The sequence below is a fragment of the Martes martes genome (assembly GCF_963455335.1).
Source record: "Martes martes genome assembly, chromosome: 9".
Classification (NCBI taxonomy): Eukaryota; Metazoa; Chordata; class Mammalia; order Carnivora; family Mustelidae; genus Martes; species Martes martes.
In genome coordinates this window covers 79,909,136-79,936,813 of record NC_137896.1, presented here as the reverse complement: position 1 = coordinate 79,936,813, position 27,678 = coordinate 79,909,136, and the positions used below count along the sequence as shown (strand labels likewise).

The following is a 27,678-nucleotide window of genomic DNA, read 5'->3' as shown; positions in this document are numbered from 1 at the left end:
TCAAGGGGCACCTGGGTGGCTCGGTGGGTTAACTCTCTGCCTTCAGCTCAGGTCATGATCTCAGGGTCCTGGGATCAGGCCCCGCATCGGGCTCTCTGCTCGGCGGGGAGCCTGCTTCCTCCTCTCTCTCTCTCTGCCTGCCTCTCTGCCTACTTGTGATCTCTCTCTGTCAAATAAATAAATAAAATATTAAAAAAAAAAAGATGCTCAAAATCACCAATCATCAGGGAAGTACAAATTAAGCCACAATGAGGTATCACCTCACACCTGTTAGAATGGCTATTATTAAAAAAACAAAAACAAAAAAACAAGAGACAGATGTTGGAGAGGCTGTAAAGAAAAGGGAACCCTTGTGCACTGTTGGTAGGAACATAAATTGATAGAGCCACTACTGGAAAACAATAGAGGTTCCTCAAAATTAAAACAGGAGTACCACATGATCTAACAATCTCATAGAAGTGGTTATATACCTGAAGGAAATGAAACCACTATCTTGAAGAGATAGATACCTACTCCCCCATGTTCATTGCCACATTATGCACAATAGCCGAGACATGGAAACAACCTAAGTGCCACTAATGGATGAACAGAGGAGGAAAATATGGTACATACAAATACATACACACAGTGGAATACTATTCAGTCACAAAAAAGGAAGGAAATCCTGTCTTTGGCAACATGGATGGGCTTTGAGGGCATTATGCTAAGTAAAATAAGTCAGAAAGAAAAAAAAATTCTGTATGTTCTCACTTACATGAGGAATCTAAAAAAGCCAAACTCATAAAAATAGGGAGTAGTAGAATAGTAGAATGTTGGTTGGGAGGTAGGGGAAATAGAGAGATGTCTGTCAAAGGGTACAAACTTCCAGCTACAAGATAAGTAAATTCTAGGGATCTGAAGTACAGCATGGTGAATAAAGTATATACAACATAATGTACTATAGACTCAAAAGTTGCTAAGAGAGAGTATATCTTGAGTATTATCACCATATACACCCAAAAAGGTAATTATGGGGATTAGAGGTATTCACTAACCTTATTGTGATAATCATTTTACAATACATATGGGTATCAATCATCATGTTGACACCTTAAATTAAGTCAATATCTCAATAAAACTGGGAGAAAAGAACTTCATTGACAGGAAGAGAAATACCAGGTCAGAGTGGTATTATATAAGTTTGGGTAGAAAAGAATATTATAGTAAATATAGTAAATATTCTAAATTTTCAAAATACTGTGCTGATATAGAGCTGACAGGCCCTGAAGAAGATACTCTGACATATACAGAAAATAAAACTTCAAAGTTCTTCCCAAAAGATTCAATACAAAATTCCTATTCAAGCTGTTTTGTAACCATCTTGTAACCATCAATAGCAAAGGATCTATGTATAATTTACTTATGTATACAGTACAATCACATACACTATAAGGAAATTCACTAGGCTTGTAATTTAAAATTTGTAGGCATTCCCTTTATTTGAAAAAGATTGTAGGTCTGGCTTTTCTTTGTGCAGATTGCAAGTAAAATAAACTACTGTCTCCAGCAGATTTAAATCCAAAAACAGTGCAAAGATTTCTTCCACAAGCTCATCACCTAAATACTGCTAATTGTAATATAAAACATATAGGGAGAGCATTTTATGACCAAGAAGTATTAAAATATTTATTAGTATTTTATACATAAATATATATATCACAAGTATTAATAAATTTGAAAACTCAATGAAAGAGTAATCTTAACTTCTTAGAATGCTGTCCAACATCCAAGAAAAAAAAACTGAAATGTTCTATCAAAGTCTAATCCCAAATCTCACTGAACTTCTCAATTAACCTTTCTGTTTATTATTAACCTAATGCAGTAAAGCATTTTCTTGGACACAAGCCAAAAACAAATTATTCAAGCTCTCTAGCCTTTTCTGCAATATTTTAATAAAACAAAATGAAAATAACCACTTTATTAAAGTGATTAAAAATAAGAGAAATAAGGGGCACCTGGGTGGTTCAGTCAGTTAAGCATCTGCCTTCAGCTCAGGTCATGATCCCAGGGTCACAGGATTGAGCTCCACATTGGACTCCCTGCTCAGGGGGCGTCTGCTTTTTCCTCTCCCTTTTACCCCTCTCCCCAATCATGTTCTCTCTCCTTGTGTTCTCTCTCTCAAATAAATAAATGAATTCTTTAAAAAATAAAAAAAAAAATTAAAAATAAGAGAAATAAGCATTATTATTTAAGCTTAGAATGACTTTTAAGGAATAGGAAAACAAAGCATTTTCACCACAAAAATACAAAAAAATAGGATGAAGAATAAAAAACACAGGTATCTCCTCACCTAAAAATAATCTTCTAGAACATTTTTTGTGTACTCTTCTGATAATTTTTCCCTGTTCAAGTACAAATGTATTTATAAAATTTGTACTATGATGGTTGCTTAACACTGTGAATGTTCTAAAATGTCATTAATGGTTAAATTTTGTTATGTGCATTTTATCAGAACAAAAATTTTAACTTTGATTATACTATGTATACAGTTATTTATCTTGCTTTTTTCCCCATATTGAACATTATTTCACACATATTTTCTAATAAAAATTATAAATAATTGTTCCTTAAATAATTTGTAAAAACATTAATTTTTTTAATGTTTAGAGTATTTATTTGTAGAGTGGGTATAACCATTTATATGGTTATTCCTTTATTTTCCCTCACTGGCCCATTCACTCCTCTATTAATGGACATTCAGCTGTTTCTAATTTCTACCACATAATTTTCATAAATATTTACATTAATATTTGTGAATCTCAGTTTGTTTTCTTAGGCTAAATTCCTATGAGTACCACTTTACCCCCACAACACACGCACAACTCATGTTTTTTAAGTAATAAAGTTTACACATTAAAGCCACCACATTTTTTCCCCTCCTTTGTCCCATTTTCCTCTCTACTCTTTAGGTACCTACTATTCTGAATTTTGTTTAACAGTCCTATGAATATTTTTAAGTGATCTGGATATTTTTCAAAACTTCACATAAATGGTGCTCATGAAGTGCATCTGCTTCCCTTGACTACACAGAAATCAAATCGTCAGCTACCAGCATTTACAATGGAGATCAAGAGACGCATGGCTTTAGCCCCACTCATCACTTTGCTCTGATTCCATTTCAGGTTCACAGAGAAGTTTACCTTTTTTTGATGTGACTATGTCATTTCAGTTTCTACTTTTTATTTTATTTGTCACTTCTATTGGAGCAGGGGGGTGCAAAGTATATATTTACAAGAATTATGTTAAGTATCCTCCACTCAGGTGTTAAAAGCAAATAAAAACTGGAGACGTGAATTAAAGCATTCCAAAGATAAGAGCTAAATATACTGCTAGAAATACTTTACCCTCATGACTTGTTCACCAAGTACACTGTTCCCCATATCATGTGAAGGGAAAGGAAGCACTGGTAAATAATAGTAGAAAACTGATCCTAGAATATTTGACTTATACTTTCTAGAACCATCCTCCTTCACAATTCAAAAGGCTAAAAAAAAAAAAGGCAAAAACAAATATCAAGAACTACCTTTAACAACTTTCTTAGGGACCTACAGAAGAATTAAAAACTACATTATAGAAAAAAATTAATAAACACCTACACCCCGAATTAGACACTGCCTGTACTCCATGTATAAAAAGCAAACTTACACATTCACAGGTTGGGGTTCCTTTACCTAAAATGTTCGTCAAAAAGAAAAATTCACTCAAACCCTACTTCATTTCATATACTAAATTAACTCAAATGATCAAAGACCTAACTGTAAGTGTTACACAGAAGTATATCTTTGTGGGGCTCCAGGGTGGCTCAGTCGTTACACGTCTGCCTTCAGCTCGGGTCATGATCCCAGAGTCCTGGGATAGAGACCCGCACTGGGCTCCCTGCTGGGCGGGAAGCCTGCTTCTCCCTCTTCCACTCTCCCTGATTGTGTTCCCTCTCTCACTGTCTTTCTCTCTCTGTCAAATAAATAAAATCTCTTAAAAAAAAAAAAAAAAGAAATGTATCTTTGTGACACAGATTTGGCAATGGATTCTTAGGTGTGACATCAAAACATGAATAACAGAAGAAAAACTAGGTACACTGGAAAGAACCAAAGTTGCGTCTGTGTTTTTATCTTTCACCTTAATAGAAAGGCTAATGTTATAAACTTTATGATATAAAAGGTATTAATCTCCGTGACTCAAAGAGTTAATATGAATGTTCATAGCAGCAATGTCCACAATAGCCAAACTGTGGGAAGAGCAGAGATGCCTTTCAACAAACGAATGGATAAAGAAGATGTGGTCCATACATACAATGGACTGTTACTCAGCCATCAGAAAAGATGAATACCCAGCTTGTACATTAACATGGATGGGACTGGAGGACATTATGCTAAGTGAAATAAGTCAAGCAGAGAAAGTCAATTATCATATGGTTTCACTTATTTGTGGAACATAAGGAATAGCATGGAGATGGATGAACCATGAGAGACTATAGACTCCGAGAAACAAACTGAGGGTTTTGGTTGGGGGTGGGGGGGATGGGTTAGCCCAGAGATGAGTATTAAGGAGGGCACGTATTGTGCTCGCTTCGGCAGCACATATACTAAAAAAAAGGAGGGTACATATTGCACGGAGCACCGGGTGTTATGAACAAACAATGAATCATGGAACACTACATCAAGAAATGATAATGTACTGTATGGTCACTAACATAGCATAATAATAATAATAGTAATAACAACAACAACAACAATAGTTTATATAAAGAGGAAACAGAAAGTTCTTCCACCAAATCCAGCATGTAAAATAACTAAGGCCATGCCATTGTCCATACTTCTCCAATCCTATACTCTTCATTTCTCTAATCTGTCCCTGACCCCCTTCAACTTTACCTCCCTCACAGTCTTTATTCACGTGTCCATTAAAGGTCCACATTTCTCAAAGTTCTGCTCTTGGCCTACCTTCTGTTCCTCAGTACTCTCTTGTTCAATGACCACTAAAAAAAATGCTCATAATTTCCAGACCTCTCCTTTTGCCAAGCCTATACCACTGAAACCCAGACCACAGATTTCTGAATTCCTAATAAAAATCGGCAAGAACAGGTCAGCAAAAGAGTAGCCAGAATTTGTTGGTTTTGAAGATTCTCAGTCTCTCTAGATGCAAAAAATATTAAAATAAGAAATGGCTTCCAAGCAAGTTCAAATCCAAGGAATTGCCAAAAAAACATGGTCTAAAAGATAAGGTTGAGAATGTAGCTATAAAATTCTTTATCATACTTCAGAAAGCTCTGAGGTGGTGCTTCTGAGTACTATTCAGTTAAACAAAAGGCCTTTAAAGATTTTTAAAGTACAACTCACAAATTCTTTTAATCAAACACTGGAGCTTTCAACAAGCTAAAAGCCACTGTCCCTTAGCAGAGTCCTAAGATAGTAAATGGATTATCTTACAGATATTTGTAAGTGTGGCTTCTAACTAATGGAGTGAGCTCAAATAAGAATTTATAGAAGATCCATAAAGTTTTTAAGAGAATTATACGAGCAGAAACACTGCTTATTTGGACTAAAAGAAACACAAACAGTACAAAACGAAGAGTCCTTTAGACTTTCAAACATCTGCAGGCAGGAAATGGGTAGAAGAAACTACACAACTGTAAATAAACAGGCTACCTTTCACAGAAAAGGAAGGACAACCCAAAGTGTAGAACCAAAAGCCCAGAAGACAAAGCTAAGAGCCATGGAAAAATTCCCAGACTTCGAATTCTAATCAAAGAACTACCAACTTGTGTCTAGTGGAATTTCAGAAGGGGTATGAAGTAATGGCACCTTTATGACATTTTCCCTCTTTCTGAACAAGACAGCTTATTGGGGTTATCTTAGTCTGTCTGGCCTGACCACTGTATTCTGAATATGTAGGGAACAGACAATTTGCCTCTTTGGTTTCACAGATCCTCAGATAGAGAGGTAATGTACTCAAGGAGCTGAAATTAAGGAACTACACCTAATGAGGCCTATACCTATGCCTTATCCAAACCTAGACTGGACTTAGATAATGATATCTTGGACCATAAGCTGATATTATAAAAGGAAAGACTTGCAGGATATTGGGAAGGGGGCAAGTATATTTTACATGTGAGAGGAACATCAATAATTTTGGCCAGGAATGTACTGTAATGATTTAAAATATGTTCACAAATTCTTTGACACTGCCTTCAAAAGGTGGAACCTAGGTCCCTTCCCCGGAGTGTGGGCTGGACTTAGTGACTCAGTGTTAACAATAATTTAAAAAGTTACTTCCAAAGGACCGAGCAGGAAAAGGGAGAAATGGTTAACTTTACAATGGAAAAACTTGGTAAAGACTATCTTAAGATGTGATGACAGTTAACATCAACAGTCAGGTCATGTGGATTGCATGTATCCTCTAATATGGTGTGATAAAAAAGGCCCTTCACCTCTGTTGCAATCTTTCCCAGAACCTGTAAGTCCAGTCTAACCATAAGAAAAAAAACAGACAAGCCCAGATTGGGGGACATTCTACAGGGTATCTAGCCTGTACGCTTCAAGACTATCTGGTCCTGAAAAATAAGGAAAGATGAGAGACTAACAAAGACCAGAGGAAACTAGGGAGATATAGCAACCAAATGCATTTAGGTAGTTTAGTCAGCAACTTAGTGGTACCCTGAATTGGATCCTGGAACAGAAAGAGAACATTAATGGAAAAACTGGTGAAATACAAATAAAATCTGTAGTTTAATTAGTAACAATGGGCCAATATTAGTTTGTTATTTTTAGAAATGTACCATGGTAATACAAAATGTTAACTGGGAAAACTGGGTGAAGACAAGAGAAAAGGGAACTCATTGTACTATCTCTACAACTTCAATGTAAATCTAAAATTATTTAAAAAAATAAAGTTAATCTATAACCTTTCCACCCCCTTCCCCCCAAATCATACCTATTTCAGAGGTTGGTAAGAGGACTGAATGAATCAATGCACAGAACAGTGCTTGGAGCATGATGAGAGTATATTAAATAATAGCAATTACTATTCTTATATTAAGCATTAGTAGACATTTGCTAAATGGATGAATATTAAAACATAACAACAAACCAACAAAAGCTAAATTCATTAATTCCATACTTGTTATACTGTTCCATTCCTCTTTATTTCCCAGCAAAAATAAACTATGACATACACTTTTTTTTTTTTTTTAAGCAGAAGTAATGGTATACAAGTCAGTGACTAAGTCATACAAGGCACTGTGGCTTCCTGCTTGCTTTTTCTTTCTTGGATCACTCACTAGAGAGGAAACCAGTTGCTATGTCACTCTATGGCCAACAACCAAAAGTGATCTGAGGCCTCTTTCAACAGTCACATGAGTGAACATGGAGGCATATCCTCCAGCCCCAATCCTTGGGGTAGCTATAGCTCTGTCCAATATCCAGTGCAACTCAACAGGAACCCTGAGCTAGAATCACTCAACTAAGTTCCTCCCAAATTCCTATCCCAACTTCCATGTGAGATAATAAATGCTTGTTGTTTTATGACCCTAATTTTAGGGGTAATTTGTTAAATAGCAGTAGATAACTAATATGTGGATCCTCTCCCTTAATTCACTCAAAAATTTATTGAAGGTATAAACTAACAAGACACTGTAGCAGCCATATATTGATTTTGCTTGTTCAGAATGCCTAATTCCTTTGGGAAACTACTCCTCACCTATTCCATATACTAAGAGCTGTCAACCTACACCTTACCTTGCCCTTGGTCAAAGACTGGACAAAGCTGGACAAATACTACAAGCTTAAAATACCCTAATTCCTGTAAATAGTGGCTTCTCCATGGGTAGCCATGTGACCTAAGCAGGAAAAATAAGGATCAGTCTTTAAACAATACACATATATTGGGAAGAAAGAAACAAATCTTCCCCTGGTATTCCTAAGCTGAAAAGATGAATCTGGGACTGATAACCATTATCTTACCTCTATGTGGAGTAAGTTTGTTAACAGAATGACATGAACAAAGCCAAGAGATACCTAAAGCCAGGAACCACGTTTGGGCTTTCTAAGTACATAACCCACTAACCTCCTTTTTTGCTTAATTATGTTAGACAATAATATAGGTGCTTTGTTTTGTCTTTTAAATCTAAGTTGTATCAAATACTAAAGACAAGTTCAAAATATCCTGAGAATTCAGATTATCAGAGCCAGTTGACATAACTGGAGAGAAATTCAAAACAGAGGTATTCAGTATTACAGACTGTGAGGAAGAGAGATTTTACTAAGTGAAAATGGGGAGTGGAAAAAGAACATTCCAAGCAGCAACAGGAAAGGATATGCATGTACGGAAAACACAGTCCAGTTTAGTCAGACTGTACAATACAAACAAGTGATTGAGCATAGAAGCCTAAAGAAAATGGACAACTTGGACAACTAGGCTGTTCTCTTTAAACTAAGAGAGTGTATGAGGGGGCGATATTACAGGATGACAGATCAAATTCATTTTGTGATCAATACTGTTTGGATGTGACCACTCACTTAGCTATGAACTCACTAGCTTTATCATCATAATTCAGTTCATGCTTCTCTACTGTATCCATAGTACTATTAAATGACTTATTAAAATTTAGATATACTTCCTTTGTTTTTGACTTCCTCTAATCTACTTACATTAATAACTCTGGCAATAAACAGGAAGTTGAACTTATTCGGCAGTTATTCTGAGCTGGTTCCTCGTAACTACCAATCATCATTTACTGCTACCTGCATTTTGGGTGATACTACTAAGTTCTCTTTAATTAATTACACATAGAGCTATCAGGAAAGTTCAGAAAAATGAGAAACCCGAAACTTAGCTTCCAAGTTCAAAAGTCCCACTTTCTCCTTCCCCAATTAAGAAATTGTTTTATAAAAATCCACACAAAAGCTAAGAATGGCCTTATACCATTTCTAAAAATTAACTCAAAATGGATCAAAGACCTAAATATAAGAGCTAAAACTATAAAACTCTTAGACAAAAATACAGGGGGAAAAGTTCAGTGACATTGGATTTGGCAATGATTTCTTAGCTATGACACCAAAAGCACAGGAAACAAAAGAAAAAAAAAGATAAATAGGACTACATTAAAATTAAAAATTTTGTGCATCTAAAAAGTGAAAAGGAAACCAAATGAATGTGAGAGAATATTTGCAAATCATGTATCTGTAAGGGTTTGATACCTGGAATACATACAGAACTCCTACAACTCAATAACACCAAAAGCAACAACAAAAAACAGGTTAAAAATGGGCATAGGTCTTGAATAGCTATTTCTCCAAAGATCTACAAATGACCCATAAGCATTGCAAAGATGCTCAACATCACTCATCATTAGGGTACCAAAATCACAATACCACTTCACACCCATTTGGATGGCTATTTATTTATTTACTTATTTATAGTTTTGAGAGAGAAAGAGAGAGAGCATGCAAGCAGGTGTGGGTGGGGGGCAGAGGGAGAGAGAGAATCTTATGTAGCCTCCACGCCCAGCACAGAGCCTGGCCTCAAGGCCCTGAGATCATGACCTGAGTAGTAATCAGGAGTCGGATGCTTAACTAACTGAGCCACCCATGCATACATGGCAATTGATTAAAAGAAAGAAGGAAAATGGGGTGCCTGGATGGCTCAGTTGTTAAGCATCTGCCTTCAGCTCAGGTCATGATCCCAGGGTCCTGGGATCAAGCCCTACATCAGACACCCTGCTCGGCGGGAAGCCTGCTTCTCCCTCTCCCACCCACACCCCGTCTGTGTTCCCCCTCTTGCTGTCTCTCTCTGTCAAATAAATAAATAAATAATCTTTTTTTTTTTTTAAAAAGAAAGAAGTAAAGTGGAAGAAGGAAAGAAGAAGGAAGTGAGGGAGGGAGGAAGGAAGGAAAGAAGGAAAGAAGGGAGTGTTGACAAGGATGTGCAAATTTGGAATACTCATGCATTACTAGAAAGAATGTAAAATGGTGCAGCCACTGTGGAAAACAGTTTGGTAGTTCTTCAAAAATGTAAACACAGAATTACCATATGATCCAAAAATTCCACTCCTAGGTATACACCCAAAAGAATTACAAGCAGGGATTCAAGCCGATTTTGTACATCCATGTCCACAGTAACATTATGCACAATAGCCAAAAGGTGGAAACAACTCAAATGTCTATCAATATATTAATGGATAAATGAAATCTGGCAATACATACAATGGAATATAATTCAGCCTTAAAAAGGAATGAAATTCTGACACATGCTATAACATGGATGAATCTTAAGATACTATTCTAAGCAAAATAAGCCAGACACAAAAGGGCAAATATTGCATGATTCCACTTATACGAGGTACCTAGAACAGGGAAATTCATAGATACAGAAAGTAAACAGAAGTTACTAAGAGCCAGGGAGAGGTAGGAATGGGGAATTATTATTTAATGGATACAGTATTCTGTTTGGGATTAGTAGTGATGGTCACACAACACTGTGAATGTGCTTAATATCACTGAACTCTACACTTAAAAATGGTTAAATGTGGGGCGCCTGGGTGGCTCAGTGGGTTGGGGCCTCTGCCTTCGGCTCGGGTCGTGATCCCGGGGTCCTGGGATCGAGCCCCGCATCGGGCTCTCTGCTCTGTGGAGAGCCTGCTTTCTCCTCTCTCTCTGCCTGCCTCTCTGCCTACTTGTGATCTCTGTCTGTCAAATAAATAATCTTTAAAAAAAAAAAAAAAAAAAAAAATGGTTAAATGATAGAGTCTATGTTACATATATTTCACACAATAAAAAACAAGAGCTAAGAATGAGTTTGGGCCAGAGGCCTTCTACATTCATCTTGGCAGTAGAGCAGTGGCATACATGGAATGAAGCCCACAGCCAACCAGCCAATATACAAATACTAGCCAAACACAAGCAGTTTCAACATTGCTGAGAAGGATATACTGTCACTCTGAGTTCAGCACAAAGAACTTAAATCTAAAAATTATTTCCAAGTCCTAGTAAGGCTTGGTTTCCTGGCTTCCTTTCAAGCACCCCATCTGTCCACAAGAATAGAACCAGAGAGTCTGAACAGCAACAAGCTGAAAGAAGTCCAACACCAGAGGCTGTCTGTTGGCAGGCTACTAGTCAGAAACTGAAGATTTCAGCAGTGCCAAAGCCCCATTCTCACAGGGTCAATGAGCTTACAAAGACAAACACTCAAATCTCTCTCTCCCTCTCCAGATCATTTTATTAAAGTATAATATACATACAGAAAACGGTACATCATAAGAAACAATGATTTCTTTCAAAGCCTATTAGGAAAAATTTAAGCTCAGTAATCTCAAATGCATCTCTTTATAAATCTGGAGTTTAAAAATAAAATTACTTCAGCACAAATAGCATTTTCCTAACTGACAAATATTAAATCATTACTTTTAATTTATTTTTTTCTAAATCGAAGGGCTAATCATAGCTATTGAAAAGCTCAAGTTGTGTATTGGATGGTCAACTTAGCAATAAGATTATTAAAGACTGAGTTCATCTACTTCTACTAATATATTCATGCAAAAAATCCAGAGTGACCTCTAACTCCTCATTTTCTCTTTTCCACATGCCTTCTAACTCACCTCAAAGCAACCCATCTACAGTCAAAACATTTCTTCTGTCTGCTCACTTCTTTCCACCTTGACTGTTAAAATTCTTTCTATCTGCTCTGCTAATATCATCTCACCTGAACCACAACAGCTCCAAGTGTTCTCCTGACTTCAATTTTTTAGGGGGATGGCGGAACAATACTGATTTTTATTCAGTATTGAATAATACTGAATAATACTGGGCTTGACAAATTTTGAAACATGCTACAATGAACTTTAAAAAGGAAGAGAATTGTCGAAATTGTGGAACAGAGGTTGAAATGTGGAATGGAGATTATCAGAGGTCTACATAACCCATTTGGAAGTGGAGTATTGATTTTGGCTCTGTTCATTCTGGATACTTAGCCTTGCTAACATAATGAAGGATGGAGTTTTTTGGTTTTTGCTTTGTTTTCACCCTGAGATCCCATTTTACCTACATATTATCACACAGAGATTTGGAAACAAAAAAGAGAATTGCTTTTAATGTGCAAAAAAACAATCCCAACCTCAGTGATCGGGGCGGGGGGGGTGGTCCTTGGTATCACGGCTTTGCTCTAGACTACACTATAATCCATCCTTCATACATGAGTCAAAGTGATCCCACAAGAACATAAATCACATTGCATCATTCCTTTGTTTGAAATCTTCTAATTGTTTCCTATTACACTTAGAATAAAAATCCAAATTTCTTACCAAAACCAACTTCTTGCCTTTTGTTTCCTCTGCATTTTCCACTTCTAAATCAGCCTGCCTCCTTAGAAAGCCTTTCCTCACTCAAGCTAAAGCAGTAGCCCTTTACTGTGAGGTGGGATCTGGGCAGCCATAATTTTTTAAAGATCCTGGGTAAGTCTGGTACTCAGTGATGCTAAGACCAGTGCACTAAGAGTCTTGCTTCTGCTTGCAATAATTTTTCTGCCAATTTACTTCTTGCTATTTTGTACCGCCTGTGGGTTGAGAAACTGGAAAACCAGCATGTAGGACGTGATAAAAAAAAGAAATGACAATCATCAGGAACCTGTACTAAACCCTACCAAAGGTCGTACCTACCTGTTAAGTGCAAGGGGTATGTTCATGAACTCTAAAGAATCTGTACTGCCTGTACCAACTTTTCTTCGTTTGTGACCCTCAGCTCTGAATAGCAGAGCTGAAGTTGTCAGAGAAATCAAATGCAAATGTTACCTGCTCACAACTGCCTTCCCTAACTCTGAGCTTTGGTAAGGTTCTTCAGTTTCTGATATACTTCCTTACATTAATCACTGCTGTTTTTCTTCTTCTGTCAGCTCTGTAAGATAAAGGATTTGTCTGTGTTGTTCCCTGACATATCCCCAACACCTCTACAGAGTCTGACACATTGTAGGTGCTTAGTAAATACTGAATTCGGTGATTCATTTATTCATTCAACTAATATTTACTGAACATCATGTGCCAGACAGCATCCTAGACCTTGAGGATAGGTCATAAAAATCCTTGCCCCTTATATGCTGATGTGGAGCACAGGCAAGATTAGTAAATAAAACAAAATATATTGTATGGTAGTTACAGTAAGTGGCAGGAAGAAAAAACACACACAAAAAACTAATCTATGATAACAAAAGGTACGTTACTGGTTGCCTAGGAATTGGGGTAGAGGGAGGGACAGATTATGAAGGGGCACAAGGAAACTTCTGAGGGCTGATGGACACATTCTGCCTCTTGACTAAGTGGTAATTTCACAAGTGTATACACCAGCCAAAATTAATCAAATCAGACACTTCAAATGGATATAGATTATATATGGATATTATGTCTCAATGAAGTTTTAAAAAATAAAGCAGGTAATGGAGGACTGAACTTTTAGAAAGATGGTCAGTGAAAGCATATGGAGAAGGTGAATTAGAAAGAAAAAAAAAGATGTCAGAAAAGTGGAAAAGCTATTAATGTAGATATCTGAGGGAAGATCAATCCAGAGAGCAGGAAGAGCAAATACGCAGACCCTAAAAAAGGAGCATGTTTGACATGTTCCACAAATTGGTAAGAAGGCCATTGGGTCTAGTTAGAGAAGAGTGAGTAAGGGAAAGAGCTAGCTAATTAATCTGATTGAGACAGGAAGCCACTAGTGACGGAAGAGCCATGAATACATGATCTGACTTACAATTTAAGAGAGATACTCTGTTGATATACTACTGTGTGTTGAGAATAAGTTAAAGAGCAGGTGCAAATAGACCAGCTGGGAGGATGTTGTTACAATCTAAGAGAGAAGTGTTGGTGATCTGAACAGAACAGTGGGGTGGGGTGTTAGTGAGAAACAGTACAATTTAAACCATATTTTAAAATTAAAGCTAGCAGGATTTGATGATGGACTGGATGTGGGTGTGAGAAAAGAAAGGATATAAATTGGAAGAATGGAGGTGTCACTAACTGAGATGAAAAAATGAAGAAGGAATAGGTTTAGAAGGCATATGGGGAACTTAGTATGGGGAACTACATACCTTTTCATATTTAAGTAGAATTCTCAAATATGTCATAAATATATATATCTGGAAGTTAGGGGAAAAATCTAGTTTGGAGATATAATTCAAGAGCTGTCAGCATATAGATGGTATTTAAACCCATGAAAATGGATGAGATAACCTAGAAAAGAGGACCAAGGACTTGAGGCCAGAGACACTCCAACTTCTACATGTTAGGGAAATGAGAAGGAGCCAGCAAAAGATACCTACAAAGGGGAAAGGAAAGAGCAGACTAGATAGCTACGAGGAAAATCAGGCAAAATGTGGTATCCCAGAAGGACAAGTGTTTCAAAGGAAAGAGAACTCAAGTATGTCAAATACTGCTCATTGGTCAATCTCAACCTCAATGCAATCTCAAAAGGGTATTACTTAAGACTAAAATAAATGCAAAACATTATATAAATTTTCAAACAGCGACTTGGCTAAGAAAACCAAGTACTACATTAATAATAGAGCAAATATTTAACACATCAAAAATATGAAATACCACTTGTTACACATTAAGAAGTATAATATATAAAACATACTCAAAATGTCTACTTTTCAACTGGTAAATTATTAGCTACTGAATAATTCTGATTTTAATCTTTCATAACTAGATGACCACTTTAAACTTACATTTTCCCCCATTACTATAACCTATCCTCTGTTATGTAACTATCCATTTTAATTTAAAATGTTAAAAGCTTTTTTTGCATCTTTTTTCCTGTCTTGGTAAACATTTCCTTCTGTACAAGGTATTTTTTGTAAAGAGCTAATTCAGAGGCAGTCGGAATTTAAATATTAAGTTTTGGATCACCATGTTTGTTTTTCAGCAAATGTGAACTCAGTAAAAATCATGAAGGCTTTCAAGGGAGATAAAATTTCTTATTCTTTTTCTTTTCTGTGTGGTTACAGACTCTAGACATTGTCTTCTATAAATGATACCTTGGAACTTAAATTCAGGACCACAACTTTAGAACACGAACTATTATGAAACATACCTTAGAGCTACAAAAAAGGGTTGGTCCATTCAGAACTAAAGTTTAAATAAACTCCATGTTCTAAATCTGATATAAAATATAAAATGAAAAATTTATTTGAAAAGAATGCATTCTAAATTGATTTAATAATCCCCAAACTGTTAAATTTCATCAATCCCTAGTGATGAAGAGTGGTTTGTTTATCACCGACACTAATTTCTGCGGAAGTTATTCTCTATTACATTGCGAAGAGTGAAAACAAGCTTAAATACAAGAATTATCAGAAATAGGCCAACCATTACAGCTTATATAACCAAATGAAATATCTAAGCTCCCCTTGGTAGATTTTTGGAGTAAGGCAATATGATCTTAAAATGGTGACTGAGCACTGATTAAAAAAACAATGGCATTTTATTTATTCTCTGTATTCTATCCTTATATTTCATTTTTTAAAAAATTGTATGTATGTATGTATGTATGTATTGAGCATGAGCAGAGGAAGCAGCAGAGGGAGTGGGAGAGAATCTCAAGCAGACTCCACACCAAGCGTGGAGCCCCAAGTGGGGCTTGATCCCATGACCCTGAGATCATGATGTGAACTGAAATCAAGAGTTGGATGCCCAGGTGCCCCAATCCTTATATTTCTCCATATATTTATACACACACACATAAAGTGTAGGTATGTACACATGTCTCTACATAAGTGAGAAAGAGCGTGTCAGAGAATGTGTGTATGTTTTAATCTTTGTTTCTTTTCCTATGACACAAAGCAGGGAGTTGTGGTGGCACTGCTCAAGCTGGTGAAGCTACAGTGGAGCATAACAGAGCTCAGCTGCTAAATAGTAATAATAAACTGGTTATTAATCGCCCAAGCTTAAGGAGGATAATGGCAGACCTGGGGGAGGCAGATGATGTGGAGCTGCAGCACCTGGGGGCAGTCAAATAACAGAAGGCACCTGCAGTTCACTGCACAGGTGTATCACATCTTGGAGCTATGCTGGGATAAATGTGTGGAGAAGCCAGGGAATCGCCTAGACTCTCCCACTGAAAATTGTCTCTCTAGTTGTGTGGACTGCTTCATTGACACTAGTATCACTAATTAGTTTGCCCGAACTGTACAGAAAGGAGAATAGTAGGCTATCCTCTAGAAGAGTCACAGAAGAAGCAAAGGACTTATTATTAAGCAGACTGAAGGGCCAGGGAGAGGAGGTTGTCATTCCTTGTCAGGTCCACTTGAGGCTATTACCAAGCCTGTTGGTACTAAAAAGTAACAAATGTTTGTAAAGTGAAATTTATTTATTTGGAATATCACAATTATTCAATAAATGTGAATTCTCCAAAAAATTAAATTGATTATTTTTTAAAAAGATTTTATTTATTTATTTGACAGAGAGAGATCACAAGTAGGCAGAGAGGCAGGCAGAGAGAGGGGGGGAAGCAGGCTCCTTGCTGAGCAGAGAGCCCGATGTGGGGCTCGATCCCAGGACCCTGAGATCATGACCTGAGCCAAGGCAGAGGCTTAACCCACTGAGCCACCTAGGCGCCCCTAAATTGATTATTAATCACAGGTCTTAGCAGGTACTTACTCCTCATTAGCCAGAACTGCACAAACAGACCAGTACATTTCGTTTAATTTTTTTAAAGACTTTATTTATTTATTTGAGAGACAGAGTGAACACGAGGGAGGCAGGTAGTGGCAGAGGGAGGAGAAGCAGACCCCACTGAGCAGGGAGCCCGATGTTGGGCTCAATTCCAAGACCCTGAGATCATGACCTGAGCCTAAGGCAGATGCCCAATCAACTGAACCACCCAGGCACCCCAGTACATTTAGTTCTAGGAGAAATTATGGAAATTAAATATAAGTGAATGCTTTCCTCGGAGATTAGACGCTTACCTAGCCTTCAGATAAAATGTTGACTTTTTAATCCAGAGTCTAAACCTGTCCTGATTCTGTAAATGAGAGTGATTAGACCATTGCATATTCCTATTATCTAACTGCATACAAATGACAGAACTAAACATATGATGAGTTGGTCAGAAAAAAAAAAATCAGATCAATAAAGACAGACACTATTTTTTTCCCTGTATCTGCTGAAAACACACTCCAACCTAGAGGAGTGCCTGGTACACTAAAACCTAGTCTAGAAAAGGCAGTAACAGTAGCCATTTTTTAAACACAAAAAAGAAACAGAGCTTTATATTTATGACCTCTATAGGCAGGATACCTCAAAATGTATTCAAAAGAACAATTTGGTGGAAGATAAGAGGAACAATTTATTACTGAATAGTTTAGCACTGAGGTTGTGGCTAGATGTTTTCTCACAAAATGTCTTATTGGTCTTGTAAAACAAGAAGTCACAAAAGAGGGGTGCCTAGCTGGCTCATTCAGAAGAGCATGCAACTTTTGGTCTCAGGGTTGTGAGTTCGAGCCCCATATTGGGTGTAGAGATTACTAACAAATATACATAAAGTCTTAAAAAAAAAAAAAAAGAAGTCACAAAAGAAAACCAACACATCTTTATAAAATACCAAAATTCAGTCTTTAAAAAATAACCATTAATGAGACTCCACTAAACATTTAAATTATCCCCCCAAAATTTACTATTTTAAAGAGAAAACATTCTATGATAATTAAGTTCCAGAAAAGAAAAACACAACATGGAGTTAATTAAGTACATTAAACAACAAAATTTTCGTAAAGACATCTGCCAGATTCCAACAGTCCTCAAGGCTTAGGGACCCTCAGTGATTTATGACCAAATATGATAGGATCTCAATCATACAAGTAAAGTACTTGCTCTTTCCCTTGTACATGAAATGTTCACCTCAAAGTTTTGTGTCCTTTCACCATTGACTTCATGTTTTATTCTTGCAAAATTTTTTATTTTTGTTGAAGAAAAACATTCATTCTAAGAAAAGTAATTAGTTCATCAGTTCATACTCATTTTCTTTAGTTTTGTAGATTTCCATAAGCATATACTGCTTTAGTTACTTCTCTATTACTTTGACTTCTTCATCTTCCTGAAGTGTACTATATTGTGTTAAAAGAAAAAAGTCAATGCATGTACTTGGCCACTGATCACCAAATACACTTTCTGGACCAAAGAAATAAGTAACATAGACAAACTAGCAGAAGAAAGCAATTTAAATACAGAAGGGAAAACAAAAAACCCACCATTACCACATCTAGTTCCTGGAGACAGTCACCAAGCACTCCATATATTATGGTAACTAGAAGTACTATGCCAACATATATTGAATTCTCACTATAAAAATTTGATACCAAGCCCTATTTACACTTCAAATCACATTGTTTGGCTGCCTTTAATACAGTGGATGAATACTGGAATCACTAACTTTAACGAATACTGATATCCAAGTCCCATCCCCACAGATTCTTATTTAATTGGTCTCAACACCGTCCTAAGCATGAAAAATTTTAAAGCCCCACAAGTAATTCTTACGTGCAGCCATCATTGAGAACAAATGATTTAAAACGACATAAACTGAAGACAGTAATTTTGTTACTTTGGGGTATATCAATACACACACATATGCACATATACACAGAGTTCAAAAAAGTAGGTCATTCTTCTTGGAAGCAAACTCTCAGTATCCTAGAATCATTACTCCTCTCACAAGATCATTCAATGTCTACATATGAAAATAACTTTGACTTTGTTGCCTATAAATGTTCTAAAAACTGGGAATTTGATATAGTACAGTACTTTAGAAATAATATTCACTTAGAGGCTGACAGAAGTACTAACCAAGGATCCAGGTCTCACAAAAACATTTCGTATAGGATTTGGGCTGTATATTTTATTGCCAGCCTAGGTTATATTATTGTTACTTCCTTCATTACAACTTTCCTTGATTTAAGAATATATTTGCATTCAAAAGACTTGTGGGTTGAAGAGCAATTTCAATATCAATGCTGTTAACTACTATATTGTATTACGAACATGTTTTTTTGGCTCCTAAAAGTTGGTGTCAACGGTTTTTGGGGGAAAAAAAATCAATTTGGTAATCTCCATTTTAGTTTTCATTTTACCATGTAGTACCTCTGTCCAAAGGAAGTCATATCTATCTCAGACACCTTCTCTAGAAAATGGGGATAGACTATCTCACCTGTGTAATTCATCAGGTAAGTGCTTAAGGACTCTCTGACTTCTAATACCTGTTGATTACATTGTGATAGGTAAACTTTCTAGAAACATCAATGTCCATTTATTTACATATTGTCTGTTGCTGCTTTTGAGCTACAACAACAAAGCTGAGTACTTATGACAGAAACTATATGGTTGTCAAGCACAACTTGTTCTAATTGATCACAAAATGTCCCTGAAGCTAGCCAGCAAATTATTTGTAGTGATGTTTAGATTTACTGTTGGCAGAATCTATCTACACCAAAACAACAAACAGACAGACAAACAAACAGCTGAATGCCACTTTGGGTAACAAGAGCAAAGAAAAAAATTTAAAGATTTTAAAGTAGATTTAAAAATCCCTGTGGTGATACCCAATAAATCCAGATGACATGTAAGTTAGTAAAATCAAAAGGCACATTATAAACTGAGTTCAAGAAATAACAAGAAAGTATCAAGTTAAAGAAGTACTATAATAGCTTTCTAGGAATGTCTTAAAATAGATATACATGTTTTGATATTCCTGCCCAAATGATAAATACTTAAAGACAAAATGAAATAATCACTACTGCCGGATAAAAATTGAACAGCCTGTACAAATGGCTAGTGAAACAGATATGTATGTTTACCACACCTTTCTAATCTGTCACGTTTTTGGTCTAGGAACAGTAGGAGGAAGGCCATATAGGACAATTGTTAAAAGAGAAAAGACTTCAGGGTAAGACAAACCACAGTCAATTAAGGCAACAGCATTATTTCACAGTAACTGTATAAAAGATTCTCCAAATGCATTTTTAAAAAGAATTATTTTTTTAATGAATTACCTTTTAAATTAAAATTAATGTCATCATGGAACTACAAACACTGAAAAATCCTAAGAAACTTAAGAAAGGAATCTGTGAAGGAAACTGACAGCTAAAAAAAAATACTCTCATCTGTAGAAGAAAAATAAATTTTTATTAAAGGATGTAACAGAAGCACTTATTCGATTATTTATCTGAAAATAAATCTGGTTAGCTAATTCAGTGATCTGGGTTTTCTCTTCCTAATTATGGGTTGCTGCTTTTTCTTTTCTTTTCTTTTCTTTTTTTCCCAAAAGGCATATACCAGGTCATTAAAAGTCTAATCTGGCAGTCATCTGAAGCACAAACTAAATGACTTCAAAAAAACAATGTAGATGCCAAAATTATCTGCTACAATGACTATGGGAAATGCAATAAAAAGAGGACTGTTTTGTAAATAATCAAGATCAAATTAAAAATTATTTGTGGGCTCAAGGACAGAGATTGCATACTTAGGGTCTTTAGGAACAAATACATTACTGTAATTAAGATACACTGCTGATAAAGATGACTGGGTGAGACAGTTATATTCCGTGTTGTTTAATCTGTTTCTGCTCTTTATTCAGCATCTCTATCACTGCTTTAGAGATTCTGACCAAATGCCAAGAATTCTGAGATCTAACCAAAATGGAGTAGCAGCCAACTTCTGTGCAATCACCTCAATGACCCATTTCGTACTTCTGAGATAGCTGCCAGGACCATGAGGCTGGTGTCCAGATTCTATCCAAAACTGGAAATATCTAAATTTTCAGATGATTCCATCTCTGAAAAGGGATTCTAGGAAACAGGGTCTGTTCCTATCATTCCTTATTATCTTTGCAAAGAAGACTGTTACATAAAATCAATCTGAATATATAGCTAACATGTAATGAGAAATATAGTTTAGAAAAGGAAATTAGGTTTGATTTACCTGTCCACTTTTCCCTATTTCCAGCTCCATTATGGCAACAGGGGTATGTATCTGAGCTGAATGCCTTGACTGCGATTTGCCGTCAACTCTCCAACTCAGGCCCCGAAGCCCACCGTCCCACCGGCTCTGGTTCATGAGACTCTCTCGAATTTTTATCTTGTGGCTCTTCCAGAATTTGGAAATGACAGCGGCTTGGTCAGATGAGATCCCACCTTGCTTTTTGGTTTGAGCAGTCAAGAATGCCTCCAGCTGGTTGAAATCCATGTCTGCAGATGCAATAGACTATAATGACAGAAAAAAATAATAAATTTGAATTTGGTAAATAAATAGAAAAAGATAGCTTCTTAACTACAGATCATATTTTGAATGATTATTAACCACTGAATAGGCTTTCAAAAAGGGTCATAAATGACAGGGATGAGAATAAGCTCTTTAAAAGAACAAAAATATCCTTTTTTTTTTTAAGATTTTATTTATTTATTTGACAGAGATTACAAGTAGGCAGAGAGGCAGGCAGAGAGAGAGAGAGGAGGAAGCAGGCTCCCTGCTGAGCAGAGAGCCCGATGCAGAGATTGATCCCAGGACCCTGGGATTATGACCTGAGCGGAAGGCAGAGGCTTTAACCCACTGAGCCACCCAAGCGCCCCCAAAAATATCCTTTTTACAAATATTAAGTATCAGAAAAATCTACTTGTTAAAAATTCCATGTCACTCAAATTCTGTATCAATAACTAGAATCTAATTCTTAAATATTGAATTTCATGGTGGGAAATAATTTAAAAAATTAAAGAAATTTAAACTAAATAATGAAACAACAAAATAAATTAATTCATCCTCTGATGAAATCTTACATAATTTCACAATGCCGTGTAAGCCAGGCTTGGCTTGATATACTATAACTGTATAATGCCTTGTCCATAGAAGCACAAACTAAATTTTGTTAAACAAATGCATTATGTTAGCTGTGTTAAGTCCATCTTTAGTCAAATAGCTCATTCACAATACTACTCTGAAATTGTATATTATTTAATGTTTCTCCATAAATTTTCAAAATTTAGGGGCTCCTGGGAGGCTCACTGGGTTAAGCCTCTGCCTTCAGCTCAGGTCATGATCTTGGGGTCCTGGGATTGAGCCTGGCATCGGGCTCTCTGCTCGGCGGGGAGCCTGCTTCCCCCTCTCTCTCTGCCTGCCTCTCTGCCTACTTGTGATCTCTCTCTCTCTCTCTGTCAAATAAATAAATAAAATCTTTAAAAAAAATTTTTTTTTCAAAATTTAATTGCCATTGCCAATTTTTTTCATGATTTTACTTATTTGACAGAAAGACTGAGTAAGAAGAGAGTGAGCTCGAGTAGAGGAGGAGCAGAGGGAAAGGGAAAAGCAGAAGGCAAACACTTAACCGACTGAGCCACCCAGGCACCCCGCCATTGCTGTTCTGAACAGTAAGTTGCTACATAAACTGAAATGGAAAATCATCAAAGGTCTGTGGCAATGGAGCCTTCAAGAGGGCAGTGACTGTTAATGATGTGGTCTCGCGAAAAGACTTTCTTTGCCTCTTCTTTGGTATATCCTTATCCTCTCCTGGCCCCTGGGACTGGCATGAGCTCCGAACCAGACAAATCAGAGTATCCTCCTTTCTCTGGACACAACAGCTGATCCAAATCAATCTCCTAATTTAGAGCAGAAGAAATGGTCTTGCCTCTCGAGTTCATGGTCATATTCAGAAGAATATGAGGCTAGGATGCAGACTGCTCTCTTTGATCTTTTCACAAAGGCCTGATTGCAATAAAAAGAATGAAGCCAAGCAGAGTTGAGAGTGTGTTCTAAAGGAGTGACATCCCTGCTCTATAATTCCCTCCCAAGGGCCTGGTTCCTGTAAGCTTTCCTTCAATTCTGTATGCTATCTCAGCATCCTTTCAACCTTCAGGTACCAAAAAATTTAATATACTATTCAAGATAGTTTAAGCTACAGTCCTATCATTTAGAACCAACAGTTCTGACTAAACTTGGGCATTAGCAGTGAGAACAAAGGAGTGTAAAGGAAGACAGTATACAGGCAGAGTATAGGTAGAGAAGTAGGACAGGGGCTGACAGACAAACATACTGCCTTTCATTCTTCAATTATTGTAAAAAAAAACTATAAGATAAATATAATGACTTTCTGATAAAGATATTTCACAGTATAATTCAATAAACATTTACTGAATACCTGCTTATTTACCAGGTATGGGGACCCAAATTCTCTTATCTAAGCCACTTAATAGAAACATCAATTTGTATAATACACTATAATTAAGTCAAATTATTTCTACTAGCACTTTGCTTCACAATATCACATCACAACATAGATGATTCATATCATTCTTTTCCTCAAATCATATGAAGATGCCTATTTTGATATAACCTCACCTGTGGCAGAATTTATTTTGGTTGGGTTCCCGTCAATAATACATTGAACTGGGATCAATTCATCCAAATTTAGAATAGTCAGAAATTAAATAAGGAACTGATTGTGGTTCAAGTTCCAAGTCATCAATTTTCATTTATTCAAGAAATATCTGAATAGCTACCATGAAACAGACAATGTTCAAGGCATGCCACCTCTATCCACCAGTAGTCTCAGCCGGCAGCCTGGTACTCACTTATTCCTGATTCTTCCCTCTTCTCCACAACTTGAATTAATGGGGCTCTGGGCTCAATTCCAGGACCCTGGGATCATGACCTGAGCTGAAGGCAGAGGCTTTAACCCACTGAGCCACCCAGGCGCCCCCATTTTTTTTTGTTAAGATTTACTTATTTATTTGAGAGAGAGAGCGAGCTTGAGTGAGCGGGGGAGGGGCTGAGAAAGAAGGAAGGAGAGTCTTAAGCACACTTCACACTGAGCTCAGAGCCCCATGTGGGACTCAATCCCATGACCCTGAGTCCATGACCTCAGCTGAAACCAAGAGTCCGATGCTTAACCAACTGTATACCCAGGTGCCCCATGAGGTACATTTTAAAAATATCAATGCCCAGACTCTATCCCAGAAGTTCTGATTTCTAAAAATTCTAAAACAAGGCCTAGGAGGTTAAGAACTAAGCCTACAACATTTTGTTTATCAACTTCTACTGATTCTTATATCTGAAATAATTCTCTAATAATGTGTCCCTTTTGCTCTGCCCCTACTACCCAGTACTGAGTACTCAAGAGCAATCATTTTCTTGTACCTAAACTAGGCTTCTATCTTGTACTTCCTCAACTCTATCTTCTATACCTCACCAAAGTAGTCTATCTAAAAATGTCAGGGCACCTAGATGATTAAATCAGTTAAGCCTCCGACTCTTGATTTTGGCTCAGGTCATGTCTCAGGGTTGTGAGATTGAGCCCCACTTCGAACGAACTAGGCACTCAGCACAGAGCCCACTTGTCCCTCCCCTCTGTTCTTCCTTGCACTCCTCCTTTCTCTCTGAAATAAATAAATAAACAAAATCTTTTAAAAAATTAAAAAATAAATAAATGTCAATAGGATCCTATCACTTCCCTGTGTTAAGGTTTCCAAGAGTTGGCTATTACCTGCTATAGTGGTTATTAATTATAAAAATTCCGGTGTAAGTTTTAAGTTACAAATAATGTTATTATTAGTATTAAAAGGATTAAAGTTTATAAAATTTATTTTTATAAATTGGAGGGTTTTCAAGGTTAACTTTATATTAACAATTCCTGCTTTTTTTTTTTTTAAGATTTTATTTATTTATTTGACAGACAGAAATCACAAGTAGGCAGAGACGCAGGCAGAGAGAGAGGAAGGGAAGCAGGCTCCCTGCTGAGCAGAGAGCCTGATTCGGGGCTCGATCCCAGGACCCTGGGATCATGACCTGAGCTGAAGGCAGAGGCTTTAACCCACTGAGCCACCCAGGCGCCCCTCTTACAGATTTTTTATTTATTCATTTGAAAGAGAGCAAGCAAGAGCACGAGCAGGGGGAAGGTCAGAGAGAGAGGGAGAAGCAGACTCCTTGCTGATCAGGGAGCCTGATGTGGGGCTCCATCCCAGGACCCTGGGATCATGTTGAGTAGAAGGCAAATGCTTAATCAACTGACCCACCCAGGTACCCCAAAAAGTACTATAGTTTTGCAAGAGGTTACCATTGGAAGAAGTGCTCAAGTGTACAAGGATATCTCTTTCTACTATTTCATACAGCTGCACATGAATCTATAATTATCTCTAAATAAAAAGCTTAATTTAAAAAAAACTGTAAAGATTCTCTAGCTTCCAGATTTCAGTTCTAATTCTTAAGTATGGTTTACAAGGTGAATCATAAACTAGCTTTGTGTCTCTTCATCTTCTGCTACCTCTTAAAATCTTCCACCCACTCGATCTCCCTCCATCCATACTGAACTCATTTTAGCTCATAAAACGGCTGATCTTTGCCTATGTTGTTCCTTCTGCCTAGAACATCTTAGCTGCTGTTCCTTCAACCCGTTTTGTTGACACTACCTTTTTTTTTCAGGCTTTAACACAGATGTTACTTTGTAGGCTGCATAGTAAACTAGTGGTATTTATCACAAGGTAGGGGAACTGCCAGGCCCATACCTCGCTCTAACATGTAAGCGCTTCTAGAGGGCAGAAACCTTGCCCCACTTGTTCATATTGAACCTCTGGGTCCTAGCATAGTGACTGTCACATAGTAGGGGATCAGTAAATATATGATGAATGAATGAATCTGGACTCCAAAAAACCTCGTCTAGACTACTCATTTGACTTTAGGAAAATCTTTTAGTCTTGTTGCACCTGGGTTTCCTTATTTACAATAAATTAGTATAGAATATGACAATTTTAAAACTTGGCTACAAAATTCTTTGACCCCTCTCCCACTGAAAGTTAAGAGTCTATATCCTAACTCCTAGAATACAGGCTGTGTGACTGCTTATCCAAAGGTCATGGCAATTTCAACTAAAGTTGACGCCTCAAAATCACAGGGGTTAGGGGCACTGACACCCCCAGCACAATCAAAAATCCACATAAAACTTTTGATTCCCTAAAAACTTAACTACTAATAGCCTTAAGATCACTGGAAGCCTTACCTTCCCAGTAACATAAACAACACATATTTTGTATATGTACTATATACCATATTCTTACAATAAAGTAAGGTAGAGAAAAGAAAATGTTATTAAGAAAACTCTAAGGAAGAGCAAAAACATTTACAGTACTGTACAAAACCAGCATTATCCACAATAAGTAGATCCACCCAGTTTAAACCCTTGTCGTTCAAGGATCAACTGTATATGACATTCTGGAAAAGGCAAAACCACAAAGACAGTAAAAAGATCATGGCTGCCAGGGGTTGGGGGGAAAGGAAGGGATAAACAGAACACAGATGATTTTTAGGGCAGTGAAACTATTCTATATGATAAAGTAATGGTAGATACACATCATTATACATTTGCCAAAATCCATTAAATATACAACATCAAGAGTGAATCCTAATGTAAACTATGGACTTTGGGTGATGTTGATTCATCCATTGTAACAAATACACCACTCTGGTACAGGATATTGATTGTTGGGAAGGCTGTGCATATGAGACAGGGGGCATATGGAAAGTCTATGCTTTCTGCTCAATTTGGCTGTGAACATGAAACTTCTATAAAAATTAAAGTCCTTTAAAAAAAAAAAAAGGCAAGTTCAAAAAAGATCATGGCAGAGTGAGGCTGTGTCAATTTTCTGGTTTGGGTTTTAAGAAACTGGCAACATCCATTTTGTCCCTTGTAAGATGCTTGCTTGTAGAACCCAGGTACTACGCTGTAAGGAGCTCATAGAGACTACCTCATAAGGACTCTGGCCTCCAGCCCTCCGCCTAATACTAAGCTTCCGTCCAAAAGCCAGAACCAAATAGCCAGTTAATGATGCATTTTGGAAGTGGATCATATGGCCTCCAGTTGAGAAGGCACCTTATGAAGAGAGCCTTCCCCTCTGAGTTCTGCCTGAAGTTCAGATTCATTAGCTAAATAAATGACTGCTATTGTTTTAATAAATAAATAAAAGGGGCACCTGGGTGGCTCCGTCATTTAAGCATATGATTCTTGGTTCCGGCTCAGGTCATGATCTCAGGGTCAGAGACTGAGTTCTGAGTAGGCTCTGTGCTCAGTGCAGAGTCTGCTTGAGATTCTTTATCCCTCCCTCTCTGCTCCTCTTGCTCATGTTCTCGCTCTAAAATAAATAAATAAATCTTTAAATTAAATTAAATTTAAAAAATAAAATAATAAGCAAATAATGAATAATCAACTGAACTGAAAAATGATCCTTTTTTAGTAAACTGCTCATTAAGTATCAAGTATATGACTCGTTTAAGTAATTAAAATTAAAAGGCTAAAAAAAATCAAAAGGCTAATATTTGAAAATGGGAAACTTTGATATTCATCAACCCCAAAGCATATTAGTCCTAAAGCAACCTACTGTAATTTAATATTTACAAAGAATCATTAATCTCTTCTTCCTGCTTGAAAGCAAGAGTACTTACAGTTGGCACGAAAGATAAACCACAGAAAATTCCTATTATTCGTTGGCAGACAAAACATAGCTTTTCTGTTAAACTTCTAGTTTATTAGAGTAGTATTTCAAACAAAGGCTCAGTGCTCAAAACAGATAAATGGTACTTAGTGAGATATATACTTTCATAAAATGTAAACTTCACAGAGCAAAGTGATTCCA

The 27,678-nt window shown here is 36.8% G+C and overlaps 1 protein-coding gene across 6 annotated transcripts in view; it reads right to left on the bottom strand.

Moving 5' to 3' along the window:
• COMMD1 (copper metabolism domain containing 1) overlaps window positions 1–27,678 on the bottom strand; it is a 230,101-nt gene that overhangs the window by 121,168 nt on the left and 81,255 nt on the right. For 5 of the 6 annotated variants that reach the window (XR_013967368.1, XR_013967369.1, XM_080812857.1 and 2 more), the window contains one exon: window positions 20,990–21,271. Coding sequence is in view for 4 of the 6 variants with exons in the window: in XM_080812857.1 (XP_080668983.1) it covers window positions 20,990–21,271 (282 nt within the window). In the remaining 2 variants the exon portion in view is untranslated. Of the gene's footprint in view, window positions 1–20,989; window positions 21,272–27,018; window positions 27,178–27,678 lie in introns of all 6 variants that reach the window. The other variant, XM_080812858.1, reaches the window with a different exon arrangement.